The sequence below is a fragment of the Agelaius phoeniceus genome, chromosome 5, assembly GCF_051311805.1.
Source record: "Agelaius phoeniceus isolate bAgePho1 chromosome 5, bAgePho1.hap1, whole genome shotgun sequence".
Lineage (NCBI taxonomy): Eukaryota > Metazoa > Chordata > Aves > Passeriformes > Icteridae > Agelaius > Agelaius phoeniceus.
This window is the reverse complement of record NC_135269.1, coordinates 53264311-53279280: the sequence shown is the minus strand read 5'-3', so window position 1 is coordinate 53279280 and position 14970 is coordinate 53264311. Positions and strand designations below refer to the sequence as shown.

Below are 14970 nucleotides of genomic sequence, written 5' to 3'. Positions count from 1 at the left end.
GCGGCGCCTGCGCACTGCGCGGGCTCTCGCCGCCAGGACCGCAGTCACTTCCTGCCCCCGTGCCCATCCGGCTCCGGGGTCAGCGGCCGCCGCTCTGGCGGGACAGGGGCGAATAAAGTTTAATTCGGGGAGGGAGAAGCCGCCCGTTCTTTCCAGGTAGGGCGCGCCCGCGGCGCCCGCCCGTCGCGCCCGCCCCGTCCCGGCGTCGGTGCCCGCTGTCACCTGCGGCCGCGCGCCCCTCCCGCCCGGCCGCGCGTGGCGGGCGCGCCCCGCTCCGGCTCCGGCAGCGCCGCGGAGCGCTCGGCCCGGCGGCGGGAGCGCTGCTGGCCCGGGTGCCGGGAGCGCGGCTCTCCCCACGGGACCCCAAGGACGCCGTCCCACCGGCGGGGCTGCGGGACGAGGCTGCGCGGTGGGGATGGAACGCGGCCGGGCCGCCGCGGAGGGGGCGCGGGGCCGTGCGGCCGGGCCGGGCTGGGCGGGCAGGGCGGCGGCCTGGGGCTCTGCCCGGCGGCCGAGGCGCAGGTGGCGGCGGCGCGGGAGCGGGGCCGTGCTCGCCGCCGCCGTTGCAGAGGGCGTCGTGAGACCTGCCGAAAACAATGGGACTTTCTCCTGCGCCAGGGGTGCCGCTGCTCCGGCCTGCCCGGCCGTAGGAAGTGGGTGTGCGGGGATGGCGCGCTCCTGAGCCCCTTGTGCTTCGGCGGTGACTGCTAATTTGCTTATTTTAGCAGAAACGAGCTGCTGGATGTAGAAGGAAAGTAGGTCTTGCGCACGGAAAATGCCTCTAAGGGACAAGTGTTGTCAGACTGACCACCATCACCATGGATGCTGTGAACCAGGTATAGTGGTGTGTGATGCTTCGGCTGTTTTGCATGTCTCCTTCATTAAAAGCTTGCAGAAACTGTTGTGAGAATGCGAATGTATATCATGAGTGTCAGCTCTAGGTATAAAAAGTCTCTGAATTTTGTTTGGAAATGCGGGGGTTTTTTTGTATCCATGAACTGTCACCTTAAAATCATTTCAGGAAGAGGATATTTTAGTTCCTGCATGTGGGATAATCCTCAGGTCACCACATGGGCGTTGTATGTATGAAGTGAGCAGAGGAAGGCAAGAGCATGTGTAAAACAACTCATCGTTTTGTTTCCAAAAAGTGCAGTGTTCTCGGTTGTTTTTTTTTGTAAAATGGTGTTTCTAGCAATCATTTGCATTTGTTGTTTATATTTTTACTCTCTCTTCTCTGGTAAACTCTGGTGAAATTGAAAATCTTAGTCTCAGAGGTGAAAAACCCCACCTAAAACAACTCTTCACATTCCATGCTTGAGTGATGTGAAAGATACCATCAGTGGAAACTGTAATGAATATTCTGAAGGTTCCGCCAACCTGTTAGATGCTTTTGAAATTATTCTGCTTATTGTTATAATTAGTATTTTTAAAGGCTATTTTGTTTCTTTTTGCCTTGTGGCATTTATTTAGATGCTTTCACTTACATATTTGAAAGAAAGGTGCAATTTGGATGCTTTCACTTCTGTTTTGAGAAGAGAGGCATCAGTTTGGGGAATTAACAGATGAAAATGTGAGCACAGTGACTTTGATTATGCCCCTTTGTAATGTAATTGAAATGTAATTTGAGAGTAGATATTGTTCAGTTAGTAGAAACATTTCTTTGTGTTGATGATGAAATGGTTTTGAGTTGTTCTAATGCTTTAAAAACATAAAAATATTTTTCTTGCCTGACAAATTAACAATGATGTGTTAGGTCTTCTTTACCTGTGTTACTCCTGTTGCTGTCAGTTGGTGTTGTACATGCATATTAGAGGCTATATACAAACCAAAATGTTTTATTTTGAAGTGTAGGGATTAGGTTAGTAGAATACAATATGCCATTGTGTTAGAGATCCCCAAATGATTAGCTGATTTGTCATGGTTGTTATGTGTGTGTATTTATAACAGTATATTATGGGACCAGGATACTTGGGTGGAATGTTCATTGTGTTGTCCTTTTTTACAGTGCTTTGTTTTCTGATGTTCTATTCAGCTAGAATTTATTTATAACCTTTTAGCTCAACATTCCAGTCATAATTTGTTTAGTCTTTTTGCACTTATTATCTCTAGTTTCATACTATGCCTCAACTGGCCTTTATTAAAAATAACTTCCTTAGAGATCTCAGTGCTACATTTAGAAATGAAAACCTTACAATGGGGTTAAAATCAAACCAAATGGTTAAGGTGGGAGCCAGTTTATGAAATGCAAGGCTGGCTGTTTAGTCAATAAGAAATATAAAATAAGACCTAACTAATGATTTTGCAACACATGCTTCAAGAAGTGTTCTTATTCCTGTAAATCTGGGTTCCCTCTGGGCAAGGCTTAATTGCCATATCTATATACAGGAATGGAGTGCTATTAATTTTCACGTGTGCAAATACTGCATATTGGAATTGCTAAAGGATCTGATTAATATATGTTTTAGTTTTAATAGCTTTTGCAAAGAATATGTGTCGGCGATGGAGAGAGACGGGGAGACTGATTTGGTGATCAGAATCTGATTTTATTGTGGGATACAAACACTTCTGTACTATTTCAGGGAGACTAGTAATGTGTACTACAATGATTAGGTTAAAATCACATACACAAACTTATGCATATATCAGCATCTCTTGCTTGCAGAGTTTAATGGGATTTTCTTTTCCTTGTAAACCTGTTTGATTTAATCTTCTTGCAATCTAGGTCTAATTTTCAAAGTTCTGTTTGCTTTTGCCAAGGCACTCTGTTAACAAATCTCTTATATTAACCAGGTCCAAAGTCCATCATGTGTCTTGTGTCCCCCAACATTTCAACAAGGATGATATGGAAAGAAACATCAGAAATAAAGTATTCCCTCAGTTTATTTGAGCCTGAAGAGTTTATTGAATATAGCTTTTCATGGTTAAAAATATGTGCTAGGTTTTTTTGGTATATGCTATGTAGCTATGCTTTTGCATTTTTTTGATCATTGCTACCTTAAATTTGGCTTCAGTGTTTAGGTGCATACTGGCAACATTGAAGTCACGTAGTGTGCTGTGAAGTATTTGGTAATGCTGGTAATAAACAATTTGGTAATGCTCTTTTGTACATGCCATTTGGTTTTAACAATGGGAGTCAAGTAGATTGTTCTGGGGAGTTCCTTTAATAACCTAATTTCTACGGAGTTAATTTGGTCTTATATATTTATGTTTCTATGGTTTTTTACATGTAGCTTTGAATACAGACAAAAAAAAAGTGATTAAAATGACAGCAAATTGTCAGAAGGTATCATAGCTGGAAAATTCACTGTTGACTGTTTTTTAATTCAGTATAAGTGAAAATTTTAGAGTAAGGCTACTTTTACTGTAGTCCTGGCTGTTCTTTTTAGCTAGTTTACTGTATGTATGGAAGATTCCTAAATTACAAAAATTACCTGAGTGTTTTCTAATGGCTTATTATCCTTTTATATATTTCAGTGCATCTGTTGGAGCCTGGTGATCCTCCGTTATTACAGCAGCCTCTGCAAACATCAAAATCTGGTATTCAACAAATCATTGAGTGTTTTCGATCAGGTAGGAAACCATGCCTGACCCTTAAGAAGTTCATTACCTTGTTAAAAGAGTTATGTTTATTCAGTGTATTAAGATAACCAGCACCTGACTTTGTCCATATTTGCAAAATATTGGTAGATTTTTTGGAATTATGTATAACTTTTAATAAGGGTTTTCATAGAAAGTATTGAAGATACAGATCTTGCTGTATAGTTATCCTTCAGAAACCTTAAAAATTAAGTTTGTTGTTCTGCTTTGTGTCATTTCTGCTGCTATTATCAATGAGTTTATGATAAAACTCCTGAGGTGAAGAAAAAACTTAATCTTGAACATCTTAAATTGCTTCATCATATTACTTTTAAGGTGTTCCTTGATTGACTTTGGGAGTTGCAATACGTAGCAATGAACAGCTAAGCATTTGGGGAGGCATGCCAGGGAAGATTGAAACCTTCAATGTTTGCAAGCTGTTTCTACACTTCTGATGTGGCAAACCAAACATTTTACTTTCACAACTTCTTTAGTGCTACTATCTATGCGTTTCTAGATTTTTTTTCCTGTAGATCTTTTAAGTATGTGAAATGTGTATTAAAGCACTGCTGCTGTGCAATGAGATGCATGTCTGGTCTGAGTCTTGTAAATGGGCACAGTATTTAAATTGTTCACTAGCGTTTCAATAACTTAATACAAAAACAGGATGTGTGATTATTCATTAGTAACCTTTTTTATTTTGCTTGAGGCCTCAGAGATGCATGACAGGCTTCTTTTGCTTGAAGCAGATTAATGGAATATCTACTGGTAATAGCACAAACTAGTTGCAGGTACTTTGTCTCTGAGTTACTTCCAGATCATCCTCGCTGGCAGGTGTTAAACTGAGAGCTTACTTTGATATCATCAGTTGCCTGCATCAGGGAGGTTGGACAGAAGGCAAGAGGACTTAGACAAAGATTTTACTGGCTGGTTTTGAACCAGCAACATTTCATTATGGAAAGAGAGTATTTGATTCTTGTGGTAAAGGAATAGAAATTTATGACAGAGTATTGCACATAACTGTTTAAGTAATTTTATCAAAAGCTTCTGTCATTCAAAGCATTAAGAATAAAAAGTGAATTCGAATTTTTTTTTCCTAAAAAAGAAACTGCTTGCAAAAGGCATGAATTTTGGAATTTCTGATAGAGATATTTATGACTGGTGTTCTCTACTGATTTATTGTGACTTTGATGTTATTCTAGCATCAACATTTACACATGTTAACAGGATTTGACAAGGTATCACCTGCATTGCCATCACAATATACATTTAGATGTAACTACAAAATAGAGTAGACTGCAGTAAGTTAATTTTTTTTTTGCTGTTTCAAGAAGTTTCTGAATGTCTGCAGTTTATTTCAAAAGGACCAATAATTTTTCTTTACTCTCTGTGAAAAGTTTCACAGATGCATAAGGAGGATTTGAAGCCAGAATGACTACCATGTCATATAGTATGATCTCCAATGTGTCATAAATCCTTTAATTTCATCCAGTAATTCTTAAATCCACCAATTTGTATTGGAAAAAAAACAATTCAGTCCTAAACAGGGACTGAATATAACAGGGGAGAGAATGAGGAACCTGTATGTCCCTTGACTGGGTAGCAATGGAGAATTTTTTTGAGAATGAGGCTTGTGGCTAGGGCATGCATGAACAGCATGGAACTTTATCTACATGGAGCATCTTCAGTTTTGTTTAGCTGGATTTTCTTTATGCGCAGAAATTCAAATGTTGGTGAGATCAGAGTAAACAATTGCTTTGGGGGGGAACTCTGCACAGTTTTTATTTGTTACTATATCTAAATATAGTAGTATATATAGTAGTAAATATAGTTTGGTAGTCTGTTTGTAAAAATGCAGGTCAAATGAGGGTGAAGTTAGTTACACTCAAAGAAAGAGCAGTGGATATGGCTTGGGAAGGCATTGGAGTGGACAGAAACTGTGGTAGCCTCAGATGGTCAAGTTTGGATACCATTTTTAAGGAACTGTTGAAGAAGACACTGTGCTTTGCTGAAACTTAGATTTAGAAATCTTTGTAGTACTCTTCTTGCACCAAGAAATAAGTTTTCTTGGTAAGGCCTATTTGTATTGAAGAACTATAACCTATTATGAATTTTTTAATATTTGAAAGATTTTAATTTAGAAAATAGTTCTGCAGTGTGTTTGATCTTTGAAAAGAATTCTTCAGAGAAGTGTGATGAGATGACAGAACACTTGACCTGGTAGTTCAGCTTGCAGAATGTCTTGCTGCTGCTCTTTCATAGATGTTTGATATTATTTATTGATGGTCTAGGTCATTATATTTTTCCTTGTTTGATTAGTTTTGAATAATTAAATTCTAAGAAAAGTCAAGATAAGTAAAATAGCTGAATTTGGTTAGTTAGTGCTTCTTTCTAATTTGGAGTGGGAAAGCATCATTTAGTAATCTGTTGCTATTTTAGGCCTTACATTCATAATTTTCATGAGATGAGAAATGAAGGACTAAGTCTGAAGAGTAAAAAACATGGCAGGAGCTGGAATATATCAACAATGCTAGATCTAACCATCTTTGTATACAATGAGTGATTGTCTGGAAAGCTGGCATATTTTATCACACTATGTTTTAATAGAGATCTTTCAGGTTAAGTTGTATGTATTTTCCTTTCTTCAGGCTGAAAATGTGCGTACATTTCTACTATCTCACCTAAGTGTCATCATGTTGGACTTGGGTTAGATATCTAAGGGTAGTAACATTTCTTGACCTGTTAGTTATTCTCTTTGGTCTATTCAATCCTTTAGTTTTTTGCCTTACCAGGTGCCATTTCTATGTGAAATAGCTGTATGTGTCTTGTTTTCTTAGCATTGTAGGATAACCCTGAAGAAAAAATACTACAGGCTTCTTTAAATGCTCTAGGTGCTTATTCTTTCCTATTGGGCACTTGTATTGCAACAACCAAATACCGTAGTAAGAACTCTTAATGTTAGATGTTAGTTTTTGTTGTAAGTCATTGCACTTTCTTTGTAAACTGTAATGTGTGTAATCCTTGAGGGATTTTTTTCATCCCAGTCTTGTCTTCATAGTGAAATTTGGAGCATGTATGATAAACTTTCAGTACAAATGAAGTAGCACTAACAAAAGATAAAATGCTGATATAATTATTCATGGTCTAAAATGTTTCCACTGTCATAGGATGATGTGAATTAAGAAATGAACAGAAAGCCTTCCATAAGTGTAATATTTATTTTATTACAGGAACGAAACAACTTAAACATATCTTGTTAAGAGATGTGGACACGATTTTTGAGTGTAAATTGTGCCGGAGTCTCTTCAGAGGATTACCAAATTTAATTACTCACAAAAAGTTTTATTGTCCTCCAAGTCTTCAGATGGATGATAGTAAGTCTTATTAATTTAAATGTTTAATAAAGCTCTGTCAAGTTGAAAATTTTATCTTTCATTTCCATTTACACAAACACCTGAAACAAAATGCAAAATAGTAAGGTGGATCTAAATTTCTGTAGTAATGTATGTAGATCACTTTTATGTTATTAAAGGAGCTACACTAATGACTTTATATGAATTAACAACCAAGAGCCATGCCAATATCATAATTAGATAGCTAGTTTATGCATCTAGTCTTTTAATTGTCACTCCTAACACTTTTTATTCCTTCTTCCCCTTTTTCTTTCCCATCTGTCCTTTACTGTGAAAGATACCAAAAGCATGTCAAAGGACTGGGAAGCTAATCTCACAGAAGGCAGTGACTCTAACAGGGTGTTTCAGTTTTAGGCCATCATAGCTCTGATGGATTTTGGCTGCTCCTGTGAAGTGACCTGGGTCAATATCCTTAATATTCTCCTGTACTGAGAGAATACAGTGCTTGTGTCATGGATGCAGGCTTTTGCTTTTAGTCAGTATGAAACACAGACTAAAAGTTTACCCTTCTATTTAAGGATCTGTGCTTGAGTAATGCTGTCTCTTTTCCCCTGTTTCACTTTACCATATGCTGCTTTAACATATCCTATGTGATCATGCCTAGCCCAACATCTTTGTTATAGAAAATAAGCTTTATTATTAAAAGAAGTTACTTGAGTGATGAGGAAAAAGTTAAGAACTATATTTTTATGGAAAAAGAAATTTATTATAGTCTCATTCCAGTGATGACTTTTTGTTAATCTGAGTAAAGTTGATTAATTTGGAAATGTGTCAGCATTCAAAAGTGTTTGTAGAGGTAATTATCTTGATCTCCTCACTAGATCAATATAGGTGCAATGAGGATTTTTCTTTCCTGATTAATGCCTTACTGCCTCAATATTTCAAAAATTAGGAACAGAGATATACTTTGATGATTGTTTTTTCACATGGTATCAGCTGTAAGGAGAAGGTGAAAAAGCTGGTGCTGTCCCCTTCCTTAAATGAGCTAACTTGGCCAGTTAGAGAGTCACAGAGCTTCTCTGTGACAAGGGGTGACTTGTAGTTACAAAGCAAGGTTAGAAGTGCATGTGACTTTAGATGTAATAGTTTCTAAGCAAAGTAAGGTTACCCTGAGGAAAGACTTAATATCCAGCTCCTGGCATTCTAGCTTTCTTTTAACTTTCTGATTAACTTTCATATGTTAATATGAAATAGCAGCAAGTAACACAGAAATAAATAACTTCCACTGTTCACTATGAGGTGCAAATAAAAGGAATAATATTACACACTCTGAATAAAACTGTATAAATACTTGTGCTTTATATAAAATTGAGTGTAGTTATTGGACTAAGTGGGAGTTTTTTCAATAAGATAGTGAACAAGAGCTGGGAATCGAAGTTCAGCACACCATGGTGAAAAATCCATGCACTCAATATAGTCATGAAGTAGTCATAAAAGGTACTATAAAATAGGAAAGACTTTTTTACTCTTGGTGAAAGCTATATAGATAGGCTCATTTGAAACAGACTGTAAAAGCTGTTAAAAATTCAGTGTTAAAAATGGGTTTGGAGCTACAAAACGCCTATTTTTTGTACTGGCACTTTCCATTTATTGCTGGGTGTGTGGAAGGAATAACTCTGACTGTGGGTTTTTAATTAGCTGTTACCAGGACTCACATCTTTAAAATTATCCACAATAATTTGAACTGTGTCATCTCAGTGCCTCACCTTTTTGCTGTAGGACCCCAGCTTCCTAGTTGTGCCATTGAGGATGCTCCGAGTGTCACACTGGGAACTAGAGCACTGAACTAATTTGGCATTTAAAGGGAGAATTTTACTGAGACCTGTAAAATATGATCTGCTGATATCTTCATGCAATGCTCAGGTTACACAGATGTTTCATTCTTTGGTAAGGATTCACAGAGGTTCAGAATTCACAGAGAAGGGCTTATTTCCAGAATTAGGTTCCTTTATTGTAAGTGCCTGTATCCCACAGTAGGAAAATCGGTTTTTAATGATACTTGAGGCTTAGTTGCGCACCTGCAGAACAAGCTCAGTCGAATGATGTTATTCTTGCAATTGATACAGTTTTTTAAAGACTAGCTTAATTCCAGTCATACAGATATTTAGTTCAGGTGGCTTTCACATCAGCACGCCAGGAGGGTTATTTCCGATGCTGGCTTTTAATAAAAAGGCAACTTGCAATGATTACTCGAAGCCTTTGAGTGTTCAGAGAGTACAAAAGAGGATTTGTGGAAATTTGTAGATTTAATTCACGTAGTGGTTAAAAGCTACTTTGAAATTGAAATAATTGGAAATAACCAAATCATTAAAAAATACCTTTTCCTCTTTTCACAGACCTCCCACATACAAAAGATAAGCAGAGTCAAGCCATAAATGACCTTCTTGAAGCAATCTATCCAAGGGTAGATAAGCAAGAATATATAATTACATTGGAACCTATAGAAACTAATCAAAATGCTGTATTTCAATATGTGTCAAGGACTGATAGCCCAGATGAGAACACAGAAAGCAGCCATACCCCCGATCAAGCTCCAGTACAGATCCAGGAACCCAGCACTGAGCAACCCAAGACTGTTTCAGCTCCAGCCCCAGTCCCAGCTGGGGATACTCTAGAATTACCTCCTGCTGATCCTGTTACAAACAAGGTGATATCTACTCCTGAAGAACAGCCACCAGCAGTAAATCCTGACTTGGACTCTCTGGATAATTCTGATTATGGCCACCAATTGATTTGTTGCCTCTGTAGGAAGGAATTTCATTCAAGACGCAGTGTACGCCGGCACATTCGAAAAGTACACAAAAAAAAGATGGAAGAACTAAAGAAGTATATAGAAACAAAAAAGAAACCAAACCAGTGCTCTGCAAGAGGACGAAATAAGAATGTTCTTGTCGCGTTAGGTAGAAGTTGTCCTGTGTGTTATAAATCATTTGCCACAAAAGCCAATGTAAGGAGGCATTTTGATGAAGTTCATAGAGGATTAAGAAGGGATTCCATTACTCCTGATATAGCTACAAAGCCTGGGCAACCTTTGTTCTTGGATACAGTTTCTGCTAAAAAATCTCTTAAGACCAGAAAACAAAAGTCGTCTTCAAAGGCTGAATACAATTTAAGTGCATGCAAATGCCTTCTGTGCAAGAGGAAATATAGTTCACAGATAATGCTGAAAAGGCATATGCAAATTGTTCACAAGATAACTCTTTCTGGAAAGAACTTTAAAAGAGAGAAAGGACCCAACAATGCTACCAATGGCACAGAAATACAAGTTGAACCAGCAGATTCTGTAGAACCTTCACCCCCTTCCATTGTGCTTTCTCCACAGAATGAATTAAAGGGAACAAATCATTCAAATGAGAAAAAGAACACACCGTCAGCACAGAAAAATAAGATTAAACAGGACCCTGAAAACCCTAAATCAACCTCTAAATCAACCACTAAATCAACCTGCAAATCAACCACTAAATCAACCCCTAAATCAACCAATGCATCTGCTGCAGGTGGCCAGCAAAAAGCCAGGAAGCCAAAACTTTCAGCTGGCTTTGACTTCAAGCAGCTTTACTGTAAACTCTGTAAGCGCCAATTTACGTCTAAACAGAATTTAACAAAGCACATTGAATTACACACAGATGGAAATAATATTTATGTTAAATACTACAGGTGTCCACTGTGCTCTTATGAAACGCGTCGCAAGCGTGATGTGATCCGACACATAACCGTGGTTCACAAAAAGTCGCCACGCTACCTTGGGAAAATAACAGCTAGTTTAGAAATAAGAGCAATAAAGAAGCCAATTGATCTTGTTCTAAATAAGGTGACAAAAAGAGGCTCTCAGAAGGATGAAACAAAACAGATCGGTTCAAAACAGGATGTCACCTCTAATTCTCCCAATAAAAAGTATGAAGGAGCTGATGTTGGCATTGAAGTAAAAGTAACAAAAAACTTTTCTCTGCACCGATGTAATAAATGTGGGAAAGCATTTGCCAGAAAAGCTTTTCTAGAACATCATAAGAAAACCCACAAAGCAAACGTATCTCATTCACCTGAAGAAAGTAAAACCAAAGGCAGAAGTACAAGATCTAAAGCTGTTGTCTGGTGAGGAAAAAGAAAAAGTGTTTTGTCTTTTAAAAAAAAAACAAAACAAACCAACAATACCACTGCATTTCTTTTGCTGTTGTTGATTTATTGCTGAAAACATATTTTCCCATATATTTTATGGTTTAGTGGTTTAAATGCAAAAGTAGATGTCAAATTTATTTCTTTTTTAGCATTTTGGAAAAGAGTTAAAATTAAATTTGTCATTGTAGAAAGATGGAATGTAGATTAAAGTGTACTAAGTCAACTCTTTAAACTGTCTTAAGGCATCTGCTGTAATAAAGCTAATATAAGTACATTTTTAAAATAGTATTTTTTTTAAATTAACTGTAATTTTGTATGGTTTGAATAACTTAACTCATTTAATTAACTTTGCTGTGACCACTTGAAGAAGTACTAAAAGTACTAAAGTAAAAGCTGATAACAAAAAATTTCTATGAACTTACTGGAATTAGCATTTGTGAATTTAAATTTTTATTTTAATGTGTATTGCCAACACACTGTCAACAAAAGCGCATAGAGAAGGTTTTTAAATGTAATTTGGTTGCTTAGTTGCTTTGATTTAAAATCATTATGGGTTAGGTGTCTGCAAAGACCTTTGAAGTCATTAAATTTAGAATTCCATTCTTTTAATGCTTATTTATATAAGCCCAGGTTTGGAGACTTCTGGTCATTTAGTTTTTTAAATTGTTCAAATCTTATCAAAGTTTTTGCTTTAAGCATTGGTATGCATTGAAGTCTGCCCTGAAATTTTCTAAACTTTTGCTTATGTGGTGCTCTCAGAATTTTTTACACTTGGAGGGGTTACATTTGTAGCTACTCAGTTTTCCATATGCCTGGCCATGGCCTAGTTTTAGAGGACCTTTTAAAAAAGAAAATATTTGTGTGCTGTCACTTTGTGTTTCAAACTGACCAACTGATGGCTGAAGGTTGGGGATTGTACAAAAGTATGATGAAGAGAGACTAGTGATAATTTTAGGAGTTTTTAACATCCTTATGCAGAATTATCTTTCTAGCATATTTGGCAAAAAGAAAGCAAAGTATATGTGCCTTGTTCTATGTTTCAACTCTGAAACGCTATTTTCTGGGAGGTGATTTGATTTGAGTTCAGCTTTCACAGTGAATAACCACCTAGTTATATTAAATTGTGATGTGGTGCTTTCATGACTTCCTAATAAATCCTGACCAAATTAGGCAGAACTTCAAAAATGAACTGAGTTGAACCCTGAATTATGCTGAGTTCTAGAGGGGGAGTGACTTCTGCATTTTGAATAAGAATTGAAAATTTAACCTTGTAAATTATTTATGTTGTGTAGTTTAAAAGAGAATTATATGGGTGAATTCAAAGTATTAATTTATTCCCATTTCTCTTCAGATAGGTTCAAGTGATGTTCGGAAAGTTTGAAGTTCATTTGAATGAAAAAGACTTTAGTTTGTTGGTGGAACTGCTAATTCTTGATAATGGTACTATAAGGAGGAAATACTTTCATAAGCTGTTTTTTTTTCCTTACAATATTAATAATCATTCTGACTGCTTGTGGGACAGTACCACTTCCCAAAACACTGAAGTAGTTGAAGTGAAATGCACGTGGTTCTAAATTAGCAGTTATCTCTATGTAGTTGTAGTTTGACCCAGTATATAACAAACTTCCTGAAATTGAAAAAGAGTATACCAGAGACAAGTTAATGAGCAGCAGCTTTGGAAGAAGGTGGATTTTCCTCATTTAGGAAATCTTCAGAAAACTCATCATGCATACTGGCCCTCCCTGGCAGTGCTAATTGATGGACAGCTCAAACTTTGATGTGATATCCTACTTTGGTAAACGTTGTATTATATACTGTTTTAAATTTATTACAAATGAATGTATAAGAGCAAACAATGTAGTGTTTATTGGCTGAATTCTGCTAATTTTAGTGTTTGCCATAAATTCAGTTTGTTCATGCTAATTTCCCAGTTCAAGGACATTCTGAATTTCACTGTGCTGAAGTTGCTTCAAAGACCTCCATTTTGTTTCCATATGTGGTTCACAGGAAAACTTTGTAAACATCTAGAAAGTTTACAAGAATATCCACATTCCTCTATTCTTTAATTTTTAAAAAAATTATACACAAGCACTTTAATGATAGTTGCAGTTTATTTTTTCAGTTTATTTTTGAAAGATCAACACACTAATGTTAATATGAAGGTAGTGAATATTTGCTGATGTATTATAGACAATCTGTGCACAACCACTTATAATGTTAGCTTATTTCATTAAATATTAATAAAAAGGGAGGATAGTTTGGGAGAAACTCAAAATATATTTTCTCTCAAAATCATAAATGACCACTATGGGTAACACTTGACTTTGTGTAATTGGAAAATATTTAGATACCCTTTTTTTAACCTTTTAATCAAGATTGTAGTGAAACAGTTGCATGCCTACCATTATGAAGTTCTTGGCAGGTTTCATGCAATCATGGGTTTTGTTTTGGGTTTTTTGTTTGTTTGTTTTTTGTTTGTTTATTTTTTATTTTTTACCTTTTAGAAAATATTTTGTTTAGTGATTTGTGTCAAATTGCTACAATTTGAAAGGTATTGTACATCAGATGAAATACCATGTTTTTTATATCGGTTCACTCCCTTACTTAGGGAGGTGCCTCGTGTTCATATATACTTTTTTGTATAAAATATATCTAAATGTTGATCACAAGATCAGGAGTAAAAATACTTTTATGGATAGAGAACTATTTGGCCCTGTTAGTGCATTGCACTAAAAATACTGTGAATGGGAACTGAGATTGTAGCTTTGCTCAAAATGTTCTATATTGAATGTACATGCTTTTGTTTGGATAAATGTGTACTGTATTTGATGGAAAATAAAGCAGACTGGAAATGATTTTTAAGTGGGCATAAACAAAAAGATGTTGTGTTTGTAAACTTGGGATATCTGTCACTCCACAGTTGGAAATTACATTGTTTGCATTTTGTAAAGTTTTATTTGTTGATCGTTGAAGCTAGTTCTTTGTAATATTCTGTTGTAATAAATGGGGTTTTTTTAATTAAAAATTTGGCACTTGTGGAGTGAACACTTCACACTGGTGGTCAACCCTTGCTGTACTTTTGGCAAACAAAAATTCCTTGTAAAGGAATCTCTTCTTTAACTGAGGAACTTTTGTTGTTACCCTTTTAGAACAAACTACTGAAGAAAACAGCTATGATAATACTGGCATTTTTGTTTTGATGCTTTCCTGCTGTTTCAGTCTAAGGCAACTTGGATTGGTACCTGGTCTGTGTTCTCAGCACAAGCCTTTCCGTGCTAGCTGATTCAGCTCGCTTGGCTGAGCTGGATTTGCTCTTTCACATTACTTGTATGCTTTGAGCCTGACAGTCATTTCCTTTATTAAGGGCAAAACAGTCTCCTTTGATGATCTTCCACAGCTGTTGATGTTATCTGAAAGAGCTGAGTGGGCTCAGTGGCAGAGCAGAGACCAAAAAGTGCAGTCCAAGGTTTGCAGCAGATCTTATGTTTACACGTGCTTACATTTTTTTCACTCTGTTGCTCAGATGTTTTCTTCTCCAGGATGTTGTGGTTTTATAGTTCTCAGCTTGTGACTTTCTGCAGCAAACAAAGGGATTTTTTGAGTTACTGTCTTGTTGTGAGGCAGGTGGGGTGAATCTTGGACTGAAATGGATGTGTAAATTATAATCAGCTTCCTTCACTACATACATCTAAATTTCAACTGCTACTCTCTGAAGAAACAACTACCTAAGAATGAACAAGCCTAAAATGGACGCATCATCCTTTAAGTGTGTAAAGCTGCATTTTCTATCAAAAATACATTCATGATACTGGCAGATGAGGAGATCAGTAATTTGTCTCAGGTATAGAAGTGGTAATGGCTTTCC

The 14970-nt window shown here is 36.9% G+C and overlaps 1 protein-coding gene across 5 annotated transcripts; it reads left to right on the top strand.

The window, feature by feature from the left end:
* The first annotated feature begins 4 nt into the window (after positions 1-4).
* Positions 5-14157, top strand: ZNF800 (zinc finger protein 800). 5 transcript variants are annotated; one of them, XM_077179026.1, is made up of 6 exons: positions 5-156; positions 726-836; positions 3475-3570; positions 6807-6950; positions 9326-11081; positions 12457-14157. In XM_077179026.1, coding segments are annotated over exons 2-6 (2058 nt in total). In that variant the 5' UTR covers positions 5-156; positions 726-775; the 3' UTR covers positions 12458-14157. The 5 variants fall into 5 exon arrangements, with proteins under 5 accessions (XP_077035141.1, XP_054487544.2, XP_054487545.2 ...); XM_054631569.2 differs by having other exon boundaries at positions 9326-14157; XM_054631570.2 differs by having other exon boundaries at positions 11-156; positions 729-836; positions 9326-14157.
* Positions 14158-14970: the final 813 nt, after the last annotated feature.